Below are 15007 nucleotides of genomic sequence, written 5' to 3' on the forward strand. Positions count from 1 at the left end.
AATATAGGATCAGCTTTCCAGCGCTGGAGAGAACTGAAGGAGCAGGAAGTTGGTCACATATTCACAGATTGGAGTTTCCTGAGTCAATAACTCCTGAGCTAAACACTGTTACTACACAAATAACACCTCTTTTCTATCGTAGTAATGTAGAGACGCAGCTACAACCGTGTTTTGTGTAGTAACAGTGTTTAGATCAGGAGTTATTGACTCGGGAAACTCCAATCTGTGAATATGTGACCAACTTTACTTAAGACGCCGAGGCGCTTTTTTCCTTCTCGATAGGTGAGTAACGTTGGTTTTGTTTTGTTACACAGAACTAATATATGTCTTTGTCCTTTACATGATTATGTTTGTGTGTCATTTTTGCTTGTTTGTTTATCTACAATCGTATTGTTCTTCACTTCAGCTGTGATAAAGACACATTTCTTTCCATTAGTTGCCTGGGTTATGGATGTATGTGTGGGTGGAGCTATCAATACAGGGGTGGGACTCGTTTGGGTTAGGGGCGTGTTTGTTTTGGTGATTTTAAATGTCAACATTGGCTTTCAAACAACAGAGACCGCACCTCTAAAGTCTTTTTGGGGCTGATCTTAATGAACTTCATCACTGATTTCCTTTTGTTTCTTCACTCACAAACACTAAGAAAAACTTTATTAGCAAGAAAGAGAAAGTTAACACGTGACACAATACATTTTTATTGTATTTTTCATCATTTCATTTCCCCATAATAATAATAATAATAATAATAATAATAATAGTACAAATGGTTCATGCAGCAGACGCTGAAACAATTTACACGCACAAGCAGTTGATGACGTGTAAACGTGGCGGCTCCTTTAAGAGAACGCACCGGTGACGTTTTCAGCAGATTCCGTCGGCGACGGTGTGCGCGAGGCGGAACGGCTCACGAGCGCACCGTGGGTTAAAAGTGAACCTCTATAGAATCAGGAATGACACGGACGTGGCACGCGCACATTCCGCACCACGCCCAGGCGACGGTGCAGCGTCCACGTCAGCGCGAGCTCGCGGTAAGTCGTGACATCTGATCCAGGGTCTGTTTTTAATCCGCCTGATTTCTTGCTCACCGTCTGTGGATCCCTTGTCACACGTGTGTGTATACGTGTGTGTACGTGTTTAATGTTTAAATACACGTTTTACACTCTACATGCCAACGCATCACAGCGCGAGACGTGCTGAAGCCACGCCCACTGCCACTGTTGACGAATGAAGATGGAGCAACAACAAGGTAAATATTTATCACTTTCTGTAGTGTGCACTATCTAGGGTGCTTTTGTGCTCTTGTATTTATTTATTTTATTTAATATTTATTAATTTATTTTATATTGATTTTATATTTATTTATTTATTGTATATTTATTTATTGTATATTTATGTATTTATTTTGTATGTATTTAATTATTTTACATTTATTCATCTTTATTGATTTGTTTCTTTCTTTATTTTATTTTTTATATTTATTTATTTGTTTGTTGTTTATTTAATTTATATGTATTAATTAATTAATTAATTAATTAAATATTTATTTAATATTTTTTTGTTATTTTTTATTTACTGTATATTAATTAATTAATCAATTAATTTAATGTTTATTTATTTAATATTTATTTGTTATTTTTTATTTACTGTATATTAATTGATTAATTAATTAATTAATTAATTAAATGTTTTAGTTTTATTTATTTATTTATTTGTTTGTTTGTCTGTTTGTTAGTTACAGTAAAAAGTCTGTATAGTTTAAAGGCCCTTAATGTAGAGCACTCAAAAGGGCATATAGAATTTATTGCAAAATACACCATGGTTTATTTACAGTAATGCAACAGGAGTGCAACAGGAGTGCAACAGGAGTGCAACAGGAGTGCTTTCTCCTCATCACTCTGTCAAGTGCCCTATTGTACTATTACAACACAGTGGGCTTTATTTAAAGGAGTGGTGCACTGGCTGAAAGTGCGCACTATGTAGTGGATGTGTATTAGGGACACTCAGTGACATGTCAGGTGTGTGTGTGTGTGTGTGTAGTCTATACACGGGCGCTGTGTGTAGTGTACTCTCTCTACCTGTTGTCAGTGTGGATGATGCTGACTCCACAGTGCGGCTTTGTTTTGCCTTCATTTAGATGACATAAGCAGTGTGTTAAGGACACAGAGACTGTTTTGGGTTCGGCAGCACTATGAACTTGTGTTTGTTTACTGACTGTGTGCAGTGACAGAAGACGAAAGTAGTGAGACGTTAATTAGAGCAGTGTTTTATGTGTTTCTGTAGAGTACATCGGTGTAACCACACACTGCTTAACCTGTTGACCTTTGACCCTAAGCAGATATGGAGATGATGACCCCGCTGATGGAGGAGGTGGGAGGAGAAGAGAACTCGGATGAGGAGATCAGCAATGAGCAACAATCACACGGCATCACGTGAGTGTGAAACAATCACTGTACACATTACATCACACTACACACTGCTGTATACACTGAACACTGTACACTACACACTGCTGTATACACTGTACACTACACACTGCTGTATACACTGAACACTGTACACATTACATCACACTACACACTGCTGTATACACTGAACACTGTATACATTACATTACACTACACACTGCTGTATACACTGAACACTCTACACTACACACTGCTGTATACACTGAACACTGTACACATTACATTACACTACACACTGCTGTATACACTGAACACTGTACACATTACACTACACTACACACTGCTGTATACACTGAACACTGTACACTACACACTGCTGTATACACTGAACACTCTACACTACACACTGCTGTATACACTGAACACTGTACACATTACATTACACTACACACTGCTGTATACACTGAACACTGTACACATTACACTACACTACACACTGCTGTATACACTGAACACTGTACACTACACACTGCTGTATACACTGAACACTGTACACATTACATCACACTGCTGTATACACTGAACACTGTACACATTACATCACACTACACACTGCTGTATACACTGAACACTGTACACTACACACTGCTGTATACACTGTACACTACACACTGCTGTATACACTGAACACTGTACACATTACATCACACTACACACTGCTGTATACACTGAACACTGTATACATTACATTACACTACACACTGCTGTATACACTGTACACATTACATTACACTACACACTGCTGTATACACTGAACACTCTACACTACACACTGCTGTATACACTGAACACTGTACACATCACATTACACTACACACTGCTGTATACACTGAACACTGTACACATTACACTACACTACACACTGCTGTATACACTGAACACTGTACACTACACACTGCTGTATACACTGAACACTGTACACATTACATCACACTGCTGTATACACTGAACACTGTACACATTACATCACACTACACACTGCTGTATACACTGAACACTGTACACATTACACTACACTACACACTGCTGTATACACTGAACACTGTACACATTACACTACACTACACACTGCTGTATACACTGAACACTGTACACATTACATTACACTACACACTGCTGTATACACTGTACACTACACACTGCTGTATACACTGAACACTGTACACATTACATCACACTACACACTGCTGTATACACTGAACACTGTACACATTACACTACACTACACACTGCTGTATACACTGAACACTGTACACATTACACTACACTACACACTGCTGTATACACTGAACACTGTACACATTACATCACACTACACACTGCTGTATACACTGAACACTGTACACATTACATCACACTACACACTGCTGTATACACTGAACACTGTACACATTACACTACACTACACACTGCTGTATACACTGAACACTGTACACATTACATCACACTACACACTGCTGTATACACTGAACACTGTACACATTACACTACACTACACACTGCTGTATACACTGAACACTGTACACATTACACTACACTACACACCGCTGTATACATTGAACACTGTTCACTACACACTGCTGTATACACTGAACATTGTACACTACACATTATACTGCAACAAACACTGTATACACACCCTGCATTGTACACTACACACCATACACTATACATTACACTGTACACTACATACCCTGCATTGTACACTACACACTGTACACTACCCACCATACACTACATACTATGCGATACACCATACACATTACACTGTATACAGTGTGCATTAAACACTGTGCACAATATAATGTACACTATACTCTGTACTGTGCACACTACAGACCACACACTATACACTACACACTCATGACAATGTGTACACGTTTTGATCAGATTTCTTTGGTGAATAGCACAAACAAATAAAACAGCTTTGTCGTCCCAATAGTTATGGGGGCTATTTAATACTCTTCCTTTACACACATTCTCACACTTGTCTCAGTCCACAGTGTAGAGATAAGTGCTACATGTTGTCTTGAACACCTAAAAACCTGATGCATTACACGTTTAGTTGGACAGGAAGTTAGACATGTTGTGAAACAGAACACTTTCCTATTTCTCCATCTGAAGAACTTCTGCGAATACAATGAATCCTCTGTGTTACAACCTGTACTGACTTGTCCTTCAACCGTCAGTGCATCATGTCAATCTTGCGTAAAAGGCGACACTATACACTATGATACACACTATACACGATGCACTGTGCACTCGCACAGCCTGACTGTTAATTATGTTTAAATGATGGGACGCAATTTTATGCACTGAAAAAACAACTGAAGGGTGTAAACTCCCCTTTCCTCCTGTAGAGGGCAGAAATGAGATAAATCTGAGTAAAATTCCATCAATATGAATCTTGTTATTTCTAATGCGCTCTCTCTCTCTCTCTCTCGCTCTCTTCCATCCCTCAGTTTCACTCAGACCTTACTTCATCTGTTAAAGGGGAACATCGGCACAGGGCTGCTCGGATTGCCGCTGGCACTGAGGAACGCCGGGATACTGGTGATTGACGTCTGTTGGTTAGAGCTGACCAGAGATCAGCCTTTTTAATTCAATAAGCAATAGACCATAAGGAACAGCCACTGATCGGGGATCAGTTTTAGTAGGCTCTGTTTATTTCAACCAATCAGATTACTTTTAACATAAAGGCAGGTCAGATTATATCTTTAATGAAACAGAATAACTGCTGTTTGGGCTTTGTATTGTGTTATTTCATCAGATTGCAGTGTTTTTATTTCTTTTGTCCAGCTAATTAACTACAGAATATCTGATTAGAGTCCAAATATTATATGTGGATATTCTCTCTCTATCTCTCTGTCTCTCTCTCTCTTTCTCTTTCCTTCTCTCTCTCTCTCTCTTTCCTTCTCTCTCTCTCTCTCTCTATCCCTCTCTCTCTCTTTCCTTCTATCTCTCTCTCCTCTCTCTTTCTCTCTCTCTCTCTTTCTCTCCTCTCTTTCTCTCCTCTCTCTCTCTATCTCTCTCTCTCTCTCTCTCTCTCTCTTTCCTTCTCTCTCTCTCTCTCTCTCTTTCCTTCTCTCTCTCTCTCTCTCTCTCTCCTCTCTCTTTCTCTCTCTCTCTCTTTCTCTCCTCTCTCTCTCTCTCTCTCTCTCTCTCCTCTCTCTTCATAGTTGGGCCCAGTGTGTTTGGTGCTGATGGGAGTGGTGTGTGTTCATTGCATGCACATCTTAGTGAACTGCAGCCATCAGCTAAGCGAGAGGTGAGAGTGTGCGTGTGTGTGTGTGTGTGTGCGTGTGTGTGTGTTACACACTTAATACACAACCAGGTATTTCTTACAGTATGCCCATTTCTTTCTCTCCCAATTTCTCAGATTAAAGAAGTCACCTCTTAGTTATAGTGAGACAGTTGCAGTTGCCATGGAGACAGGCTCCTCCCACTGCCTGAGGAGAGGTGCCAATTTTGGCAGGTAAAGCATCCGATCATGCTTTATGTTATATTTTGTAGCTACACTATTTTGATCTAAAGCTGCTCAGACATGGGTTTCTTTTGCTTTTCCAGACTGTTGGTGAACTTCTTCCTGGTTTTGACCCAGCTGGGATTCTGCAGCGTGTACTTCGTCTTCCTGGCAGAGAACATCAAACAGGTCCACGTCGTCTTCCAGTCATCTGTCAAAAGTTGTCTGGTGAAATAGCTGCAGATTTATTAAGTGCACTTGTTGAGTGTGTGTCATCTGCCCTTCTGATGTGTGTGTAGGTGGTAGAGGGTCACTACATGAACTCCTCCTCATCATCATCACAAGAGGTGTTAACTTTTTACTCCAACAGCTCAGAAGGGGGCGGAGCTCCTGTTGTTTCTACAGCGCCGGGGCTGGACAAACGAGTGTATATGCTCCTTCTTCTTCCTTTCCTCATCCTTCTCACCTTCATCAGGGAGCTGAGCAACATGGCACCTTTGTGTGCTGTGGCTAACCTCGCCATGGCTGCCAGCCTCACGCTCATCTACACCTACATTCTTAATGTGAGTGTGTGTCCAGGTTTGAATATGTAGAATCGTGTGTGTGTGTGTGTGTGTGTGCATTGTATTTCTATGTCTGGAAATTTTGAAAATATAAAATAAGTATAGTTAACATAATGTGTGTGTGTGTAGGATGTTGGTGACCCTAGGAAGCTTCCATACATCTCCACATGGAATAAGTTCCCCTTCTTTTTTGGAACTGCTATCTTTGCTTTTGAAGGGATCGGAGTGGTAAGTGTGTGTGTTTGTGTGTGTGTGTGTGTATGTATGAGAGAGAGAGAGAGAGAGAGAGAGAGAGAGAGAGAATTATTACCTGTCAGTTGAGATGGGTCTGTCAAGGACCATCGCCTCTCTCTAGATAAGGACCATTTTAGAGCCCTTTAATGATTTCCATTGTTTATCTCAGTATAATGTTTATCCACGAGCTCCACCACAAGGCCCATAATTTAGCTCTATCACAGAGACTTATCACAGAGTTCTCATGACCAATCACTTAGCTCAGTAAAAGGCCTATCACAAAGCTGCATTGTGATCCTAGTATTTACTGCAAAACAGGGCCTGATGTGGAGCTCTACCATGGGGACCATCATTTCATCTTTGTATGAGGCCTATCACAGAGCTCCACCAGAAGGCCCATCATTTAGATCTTTGTAAGGCCTGTCATGGAGCTCTGTCATAGGCCCTTCATTTAGCTCTATATAAGGAGCTACACTACAAGCCCAACATAAGGCCTATCATGAGCTTCTCAACAAGCACCATCATTTAGTTCAATGTAATTTCTACCATGAAGCTCCACCACAAGGCTTATCATCAAATTCACGCCACGCCAAACCTCAGTATAACTGCAGTCATGTCCATACAATATGGCTGAAATGTGTGTGTGTGTTTGCATGCAGGTTCTTCCTGTAGAGAATCAGATGCGGGAGCCAAAGCGCTTCCCCTGCGCCCTTGATGTCTCCATGGGCATCGTCATTGTCCTCTATGTTTCCTTGGCGACCCTCGGCTACCTCCGCTTTGGTGACGACATCAAAGGAAGCATCACGCTCAACCTACCGCATGACTCCTGGTAACTACAGATATTGTACTACATCAAAATTCAGGAGTCAGTCTAGAAGACCAGAGGACACTTTTACAGAGTCATCAATATTTAAACCGACATAACAAATGCAGATTAAATATGCTAATACATGCATGAGCTAGGTTCATCAAAGCTTCTTCGTATAATTAAGGGTTCTTGGCTTCTTAAATAAGATCCAACTGGAACCTTCTCTCAGTATGTGTGTGTGTGTGTTTATATTGAATTTAAATGTCCTCTGTTGCAGGTCTAATCTCCTGGTGAAGTTGCTCTACTCTTTCGGAGTTTTCGTGACGTTTGCCGTTCAGTTCTTCGTCGCAGCGGAGATCGTGGTACCTGCCGTGTGTGAGCGTGTTTCAGAAAGATGGAGACGGCACACTGACCTCTGTACACGAGCACTGCTGACCTGCGTTACCTGTGAGTGCAACACACACACATACACAATCTTTAACCTCGGTAGGTTAAGCAGATGGACATATTTTGTCTCTTTTAGGCTAAAAAACAGATTATTTAATTTTGTATACTCACACACACACACACACACACACACACACACACACACACACATACCCACACACACACACACAGAGTGAGGGACTGTCCCTTCATTTCATTTCCCTATGAGACCCTTTACCATGAGACATATGACAATTCAGAGTGAAGCCTGATGCAGAACTTCCCCATTTAGCCTTAATCATAAGATCTATTGTGGAGTTTCTCTGCACAACTGTTGTTTATCTCAAAGGTTGAGCTTTAATTTATCTCAGAACCCTCCACGGAGCTCCACCGTGATGCTTCTTATATAATTCAGACTGAGGCTTGTTCCAGAGCTTTACCCTGAGGCCTGATACAGCGCTCTATCATGAGGCCCTTCACAGAATTCCTCCATGAGGCTTATTATAGAATACAGAATGAGCTCTAATTCGGAGCTCAACCCTGAGGCATGTTACCTAATGAGACCTGTGAGAGAGCTCAACCTTGAGGCCCAGCAGTGTTCAGTTAAGAATTAGATCCATCACAGAGCTCCACCATGAGGCCCATCATTTATTTCAGAATGTTATCAAATTCAGAATGAGGTTTAATCCGTCCTGAACCCACCTGAGGCGTCATCCAGCCTTGTGGTGAGACCTTTTGTGGAATTCCAGTTTAGTGGGAATGTTTCAGAATGAAGTCGCTGCTTGTCTCCACCATGAGGCCTATAACCTGTTTCAGAGCTCCACAGTGAGACTCATCATTTCACCTTGTGATGCGACTCTTATTAGAGCTCTAGCATTGGTCATGTGGGCCATCATACCATAGTGAATGATGTTAATAAATAGCTCAGGATTTAGCCTTGTGACCTTGCAGATCTCCATCAGGAAGCCCATCATTTATTTCAGTATTAAACCTGTCACTGAGCTCTACCATTAGACTCATCATCACTATTATATAACTCAGAATGAGGCCTATGACGGAGCTCATTACGTAACTCAGAACGAGGGCAGTTACGGAGCCCTTTCTTATTATTAGACCGTCATGTATGAGAATGAGTGTCAGAATGAGTTCTCTCCCAGAGCTCCACCGTGAGGCCCATTATGTGTGTATAATGAGGAGTTCTAACCTTGGCCTACAATGTTCTTCTCTCATGATAGACTCATACAGTAATAGTAATGAACACAGGGTTTCAGCACAAGACTTTTTTTTTAGATACAGTATGCTCTGTTGTGGAGCTCCACCGTGAGGCCCGTGTTTTAGATCAGAATAAGGATTATCACAGAGCTCCACAATCATTTCTTTTATTTTTAGAAAGAGTCTGTCTTTCTTTTCTTTCTCTGTCTCTCTCTATCTCTTTCTCTGTCTGTCTCTCTCTCTCTCTCTCTCTCTCTCTCTCTCTCTCTCTCTCTCTCTCTCTCTCTTTCCTCTCTCTCTCTCTCTTTCCTCTCTTTCTTTTCTCTCTCTCTTTCCTCTCTCTCTCTTTTCTCTCCCTCCTCCCCCCTCTCTCCCTCCCTCTCTCTCTCTTTTCTCTCTCTCTCTGTCTCTCTCTCTCTGTCTTTCCCCCTCCCCCCTCCCCCTCCTCCCCCTTTCTCTCCCTCCCTCTCTCCCTCTCTCTCTCCCTCTGTCTCTCTCTCCCTCTGTCTCTCCCTCCCTCTCTCTCTCTCTCTCTCTCTCTCTCTCTCTCTCTCTGTCTCTCTCTCTCCCCCTCCCCCTCCCCCCCTCTCTCTCTTTCCTCTCTCTCTTTTCTCTCTCTCTCTCTCTCTCTCTCTCTTTTCTCTCTCTCTCTCTCTGTCTCTCTCTCTCTCTCTCTTTCCCCCTCCCCCCCTCCCTCCTCCCCCTTTCTCTCCCTCCCTCTCTCCCTCTCTCTCCCTCTCTGTCTCTCTCTCCCTCTGTCTCTCCCTCCCTCTCTCTCTCTCCCTCTCTCTCTCTCTCTCTCCCCCTCCCCCTCCCCCCCCTCTCTCCCCCCTTTCTCTCTCTCCCTCTCTCTCCCTCTCTGTCTCTCTCTCCCTCTGTCTCTCTCTCTCTCCCTCTCTCTCTCTCTCCCTCTCTCTCTCTCTCCCTCTCTCAGAGTGAGCTTGTGATGAACTTTATCAGTTGATTGAACTCTGGATTAAAATATTTGGAGAGTTTTATGTTTCTGAGACTTTTAAGACTTTTCACACTTCATCCTAAATGAGGATATAAAAGATGATCGTTCTGGTTTCTGTTTGCAGAAAATCATTAGCAGCACGACAGTTAGCAGCAAAACCCAGGAAGTGAAAGGTTTTCAGGGGTGTGTGAGTGTGTGTGTGTGTGCGTGTGTGTTTGTGTGTTCTTGAATAACCTGAATTAGATGACAGAGAGAGGATGATGTGTGGCGATTTTGGGCATAAAATGTTCACCTTCCTAGCATACAGCGCTGGCTAATGAGGAAGTCAGGGTTAGCCGTGTCAGACCGGCTGCAGCAAGTTAAATCACAGAGCAGACCGAGGTCACCGGAGGGCAAGACGATGGCACGGAATGCACAAGTTAACGGGGAAAATAAAATGATGGGGTTGTTTTCGAGGAGTCACAGTTCACCCTAGAGGAAAGTGTAGCGATGGAGAGCGCTGGTAAACACCGTCCACACTGACAGCGCAGGGTCACTCAGCGACCCGGTAAATGTGCCTGCACAGTGTGGGATAACAAAATCACAACACTGTCTCATTTTTTGGGTAGAATTTCCTGACATAAGGTCCTGTTTTGTTCTGGTGTAAACATTTACACATTCAAGCTAACAGCTAAACATTATCTTTTTGAATCAGGACTTTAACACAGACATTAACGTCAAATCAGTTTTATGATGTTAAAGGATGTTTTTAATGTTTGCAAATATTGGCATAGTAAAAAAAAAACACACAGATATCCTCAGGGTGGCAGCAGCAGACAAGCACTCTGTGTGTGTGTGTGTGTGTGTGTGTGTCAGTGTAAGTGTAAGTGTAAAAGGAAGAAGAGACCTGACACTTGTAGTCTCATAAATTAAACATCTCTCTCTTTCTGTCTCTGTCTATGCCCAGCACACACACACACACACACACACACACACACACACACACACACACACACACGCTTTACAGAGACACACACACACGCTTTACAGAAAGGCTTACTAATACTTTTGCAACATTTATTAAAACTAAAATCGCTGCTGATGAAGAAGCCAAAATAACCAGATGTTAAAGCTGTGTAGCTGTAAAGTCACACAGAATAGCAATGCAGTGGTTACTCTTAATACCAGTGTTAATACCAGTGTTAATACCAGTGATAATACTATTACTAATGTTACTACTCTAACTATTACTATTAATACAACTATAACTACTGCTTCTACTGTTGCTTCTACTATTATTACTACCATTACTACTATTCACACTGCTATTACTTGTTATTACTGTTATACTACTGTTACTACCAGAGCTACGACTACTTCTATTACTATTAATACTGATACTATTACTATTACTAATACTATTACAGGTACAGCAATTACAGCCGCTACTACTGCTTTTACTAACAGTACTATTACTGCTTCTATTACTTCTACTATTATGACTCATACTGTTACTAATACTGTTATTACCTGTTATTACAACTGTCACTATTACAGGTTTTGCAATTACTACTACTGCTGACACTACTATCTCTACTACTACTACATCTCTCTCTCTCTCTCTCTCTCTCTCTCTCTCTCTCTCTCTCTCTCTCTCTCTCTCTCTCTCTCTCTCTCTATTTTGAGTAACTTTTGAGTCATATCTTTAAACCCATCACTGGATTACAGACGACACAACGGGATACGCTTCGGCTCCGTAGCCGTAAAAGTACGAACGCACGGAACGAGGACACCGAGACGATTAGCATCAAACGCAACAAACCGAAATCTCAAAGTTAACGTTGCGTCAAATGAAACCCTGCTAGCGGCAGCGGATCCCTAAATCTATCCTGAAATCCCCGACACTTACCGAAGTGATACTGCAGTTATACCCGAGAGCTTCGGGTGAGGCGAAGAAATCTGTTTACTTAGATATTAAATAGATAATTTCATAATTTAAAAAAGTGATAGACTTTTTTTTAGGTATCTTATAAGTTTTATATATATATATATATATATACATAAAATATGTAGTGCATTTGTTCATAACAATTTATATCAACTCTTTGATGGAGATGAAGTTAATACAGATGTCTTAAAAAACACTAGAACTGAGCATGAGCCCTTGTTTTTGCTTTAGAAAGCATCTTTTCCTAATTGCCCCAGCTCCCCTGTCTGTGAAGTGCTTTCTAAAGCCCTGAGGGGATTTTGATGTCAGTATTACGGTGGACTGAAGTGGTCAGATACTGTATGGGGACTGGAGCCTGAGGGAGAATGTCTGCTTTGTCTGGATTACAGCTACGCGTCTGCTGTTTGGTGTTGAGTCGTGCGAATCCTCGAGGGAGAGGGAGAGAGAGAGAGAGTCAGAGGGGGGAGAGAGAGAGAGGGAGAGATACAGAGAGAGAGAGTCAGAGAGGGAGAGAGACAGACAGACAGGGATACAGAGAGAGAGAGACAGACAGACAGACAGACAGACAGAGATAGAGAGACAGACAGACAGACAAAGACAGACAGAGATACAGAGAGAGAGAGAGACAAAGATGCAGAGAGAGAGAGAGAAAGAGTGAGAGAGAGAGAGAGAGAGAGAGAGAGAGAGAGACAGACAGACAGGGATACAGAGAGAGACAGAGAGGGAGAGAGAGAGATACAGAGACAGAGAGACAGACAGACAGAGATACAGAGAGAGAGGGAGAGAGAGAGAGACAGAGAGAGGGAGAGAGAGACAGAGAGAGACAGAGAGAGAGAGAGAGAGAGGGAGAGAGAGACGGACAGAGAGAGACAGAGATACAGAGAGACAGACAGAGATACAGAGAGAGAGAGAGACAGAGATACAGAGACAGACAGACAGACAGACAGACAGACAGAGAGGGAGAGAGAGACGGACAGAGAGAGACAGAGATACAGTGACAGAGAGACAGACAGACATACAGAGATACAGATATATATATATATATATATGAGAGAGAGAGAGATACAGAGAGAGAGACTGACAGAGAGAGACAGAGATGCAGAGAGACAGAGAGAGAGAGAGAGAGAGAGAGAGAGAGAGAGAGAGATACAGAGACAGAGAGACAGACAGACATACAGAGATACAGATATATATATGAGAGAGAGAGATACAGAGAGAGAGACTGACAGAGAGAGACAGAGGTACAGAGAGACAGAGATACAGAGAGAGAGACTGACAGAGAGAGACAGAGGTACAGAGAGACAGAGATACAGAGAGACAGAGAGACAGAGAGAGAGAGAGAGGCTTCACTTCAGTTTACCTCAAACACACTGTAGCCAAAAATCTGATCTAAAGTTTGCTTCACATCCACATGATCATATCTGTTTTGTACAAAATGGAGGCTGTTTATAAAAGGAACACCTTTGGTGCGGATGATGATGTGACACCGTAAAACCGAGCCACAGAAAAACAAGTTGTTCATCTTGGATTTGGGCTGATGGCTTCTCAGCGTCACAGGGAGTCACAGCACACCGCTCCTAGCTCCTCCCACCTCAGTCACATGACTGGCTATAGATGACATAGGAACATGTCCATTGACACACATCTTCCCATCATTCTCTGACAGATGTGAATCACCATATCACACAGCTCTACATAATATACATGATGTTCGAACTCCTCAGAAAGTGCTCTGAAGTTCGCTTAGATGTTCTTGAAGGAAAGTATCGCGATCATCTTTTGGAATGTTGTCCAAAATGTTAATTTCCCTTTCTCTCTGCAGGCGCCGTGGCTGTTCTCGTCCCTCGTTTGGATCTGGTGATCTCATTTGTAGGCGCGGTGAGTAGCTCCGCCCTGGCGCTTGTCTTCCCGCCCCTGGTGGAGCTGATCGCTTGCTCCGCTCGTCCGTCGTCGCTGCTTTTCCTGAAGGACCTGTCCATCGCTCTGATCGGATTCCTCGGCTTCCTCACCGGAACCTACGTCACGGTGGGCGAGATTCTGTACCCGTCTCCATGACGACGATCATTGCAGTGATAACTGTGGTACTGAATTGTGTGGGACACTTTCTCACACATGCACAAACGCACACGCGCGCACACACACACACACACACACACTCCTGGACAAAAAAATGACACGGGTCGACACTTTTTTATAACTTTTGTAAATGAGTTTTTCATTCCAGCTGCACACACTGCCGTCCCTCACCGCACGCGCGTGTGTGTGTGTGTGTGTGTGTGTGTGTAAGAGAGAATTAAGACCATTGATGTGCACCATGGTGTTACAGTACATTCCTCCTGTGTTGTGTGTGTGTGTGTGTGTGTGTTCTAAACACTCCTATACACTGTACTGTATATAACATTTGATTAAACAGATTTGTTATTAATAAATTCCTCACTTTAACCACCATTTCTGATTTGTTTACTTTGAAACGTGCGACTTTTGAGTGTTTACGTATATATTTAACAATCCGTATTACCTGCAACCTTCTAGAAACATTCCTCTATGGTGAAATGTTGATATTTGGGGTTTGTTTAGAGTTATCATCAATTTCAACCCGATATTTATGCTCGGTGGTAAAAGCATGCGGTTTGGGGGACTTCACGTGTCTCAGAGGAAGAACGTGTCTTCCGTATGAGGTTCGTCCTCTGTGTTTGGTAGCATTTATTCTGTGATTGTGGTTGGTGGTAAACTACAACTTTCTTCATTGAAGGGTCAGTGGTGTCTCAAGTCGTTAGGGTTGTTGATAGGGGTGTACCGATCCGATATTTTGGATCGGTATCGGCGCCGATCCAAGCATTTTGAGTGGATCGGGTATCGGTGGTGCGTAACGGATCCTAATCCGATACCCATGGTCAGAGGCGTCGGAACCATTATATGTTTGTGTTACAGAACCCACCCACTTTTTATGACCA

At 42.4% G+C, this 15007-nt stretch overlaps 1 protein-coding gene across 3 annotated transcripts; it reads left to right on the forward strand.

Moving 5' to 3' along the window:
* The first annotated feature begins 835 nt into the window (after window positions 1–835).
* Window positions 836–14501, forward strand: slc36a4 (solute carrier family 36 member 4). 3 transcript variants are annotated; one of them, XM_060888675.1, is made up of 12 exons: window positions 836–1028; window positions 1183–1246; window positions 2333–2429; window positions 4928–5018; window positions 5645–5733; window positions 5845–5940; window positions 6033–6117; window positions 6228–6491; window positions 6621–6719; window positions 7385–7554; window positions 7811–7980; window positions 13876–14501. In XM_060888675.1, the coding sequence occupies exons 2-12, from the start codon at window positions 1225–1227 to the stop codon at window positions 14106–14108; spliced, it is 1416 nt and encodes a 471-aa protein (XP_060744658.1). In that variant the 5' UTR covers window positions 836–1028; window positions 1183–1224; the 3' UTR covers window positions 14109–14501. The 3 variants fall into 3 exon arrangements, with proteins under 3 accessions (XP_060744658.1, XP_060744660.1, XP_060744659.1); XM_060888677.1 differs by having other exon boundaries at window positions 838–1028; window positions 2336–2429; window positions 13876–14499; XM_060888676.1 differs by lacking the exon at window positions 836–1028 and having other exon boundaries at window positions 1041–1246.
* The last annotated feature ends 506 nt before the right edge of the window (window positions 14502–15007 follow it).

Source organism: Tachysurus vachellii, chromosome 15 (assembly GCF_030014155.1).
Source record: "Tachysurus vachellii isolate PV-2020 chromosome 15, HZAU_Pvac_v1, whole genome shotgun sequence".
Taxonomy (NCBI): domain Eukaryota; kingdom Metazoa; phylum Chordata; class Actinopteri; order Siluriformes; family Bagridae; genus Tachysurus; species Tachysurus vachellii.

What these genes read in the sequence shown, in the direction of transcription:
- slc36a4 (XM_060888675.1), top strand. Translation starts at nt 1,225, where the DNA reads ATGAAGATGGAGCAACAACAAG. An exon ending in TGAGGAACGCCGGGATACTG is followed by an intron (nt 5,019 to 5,644) that starts GTGATTGACGTC and finishes CTCTCTTCATAG; the next exon opens with TTGGGCCCAGTGTGTTTGGT. An exon ending in TGGCAGAGAACATCAAACAG is followed by an intron (nt 6,118 to 6,227) that starts GTCCACGTCGTC and finishes ATGTGTGTGTAG; the next exon opens with GTGGTAGAGGGTCACTACAT.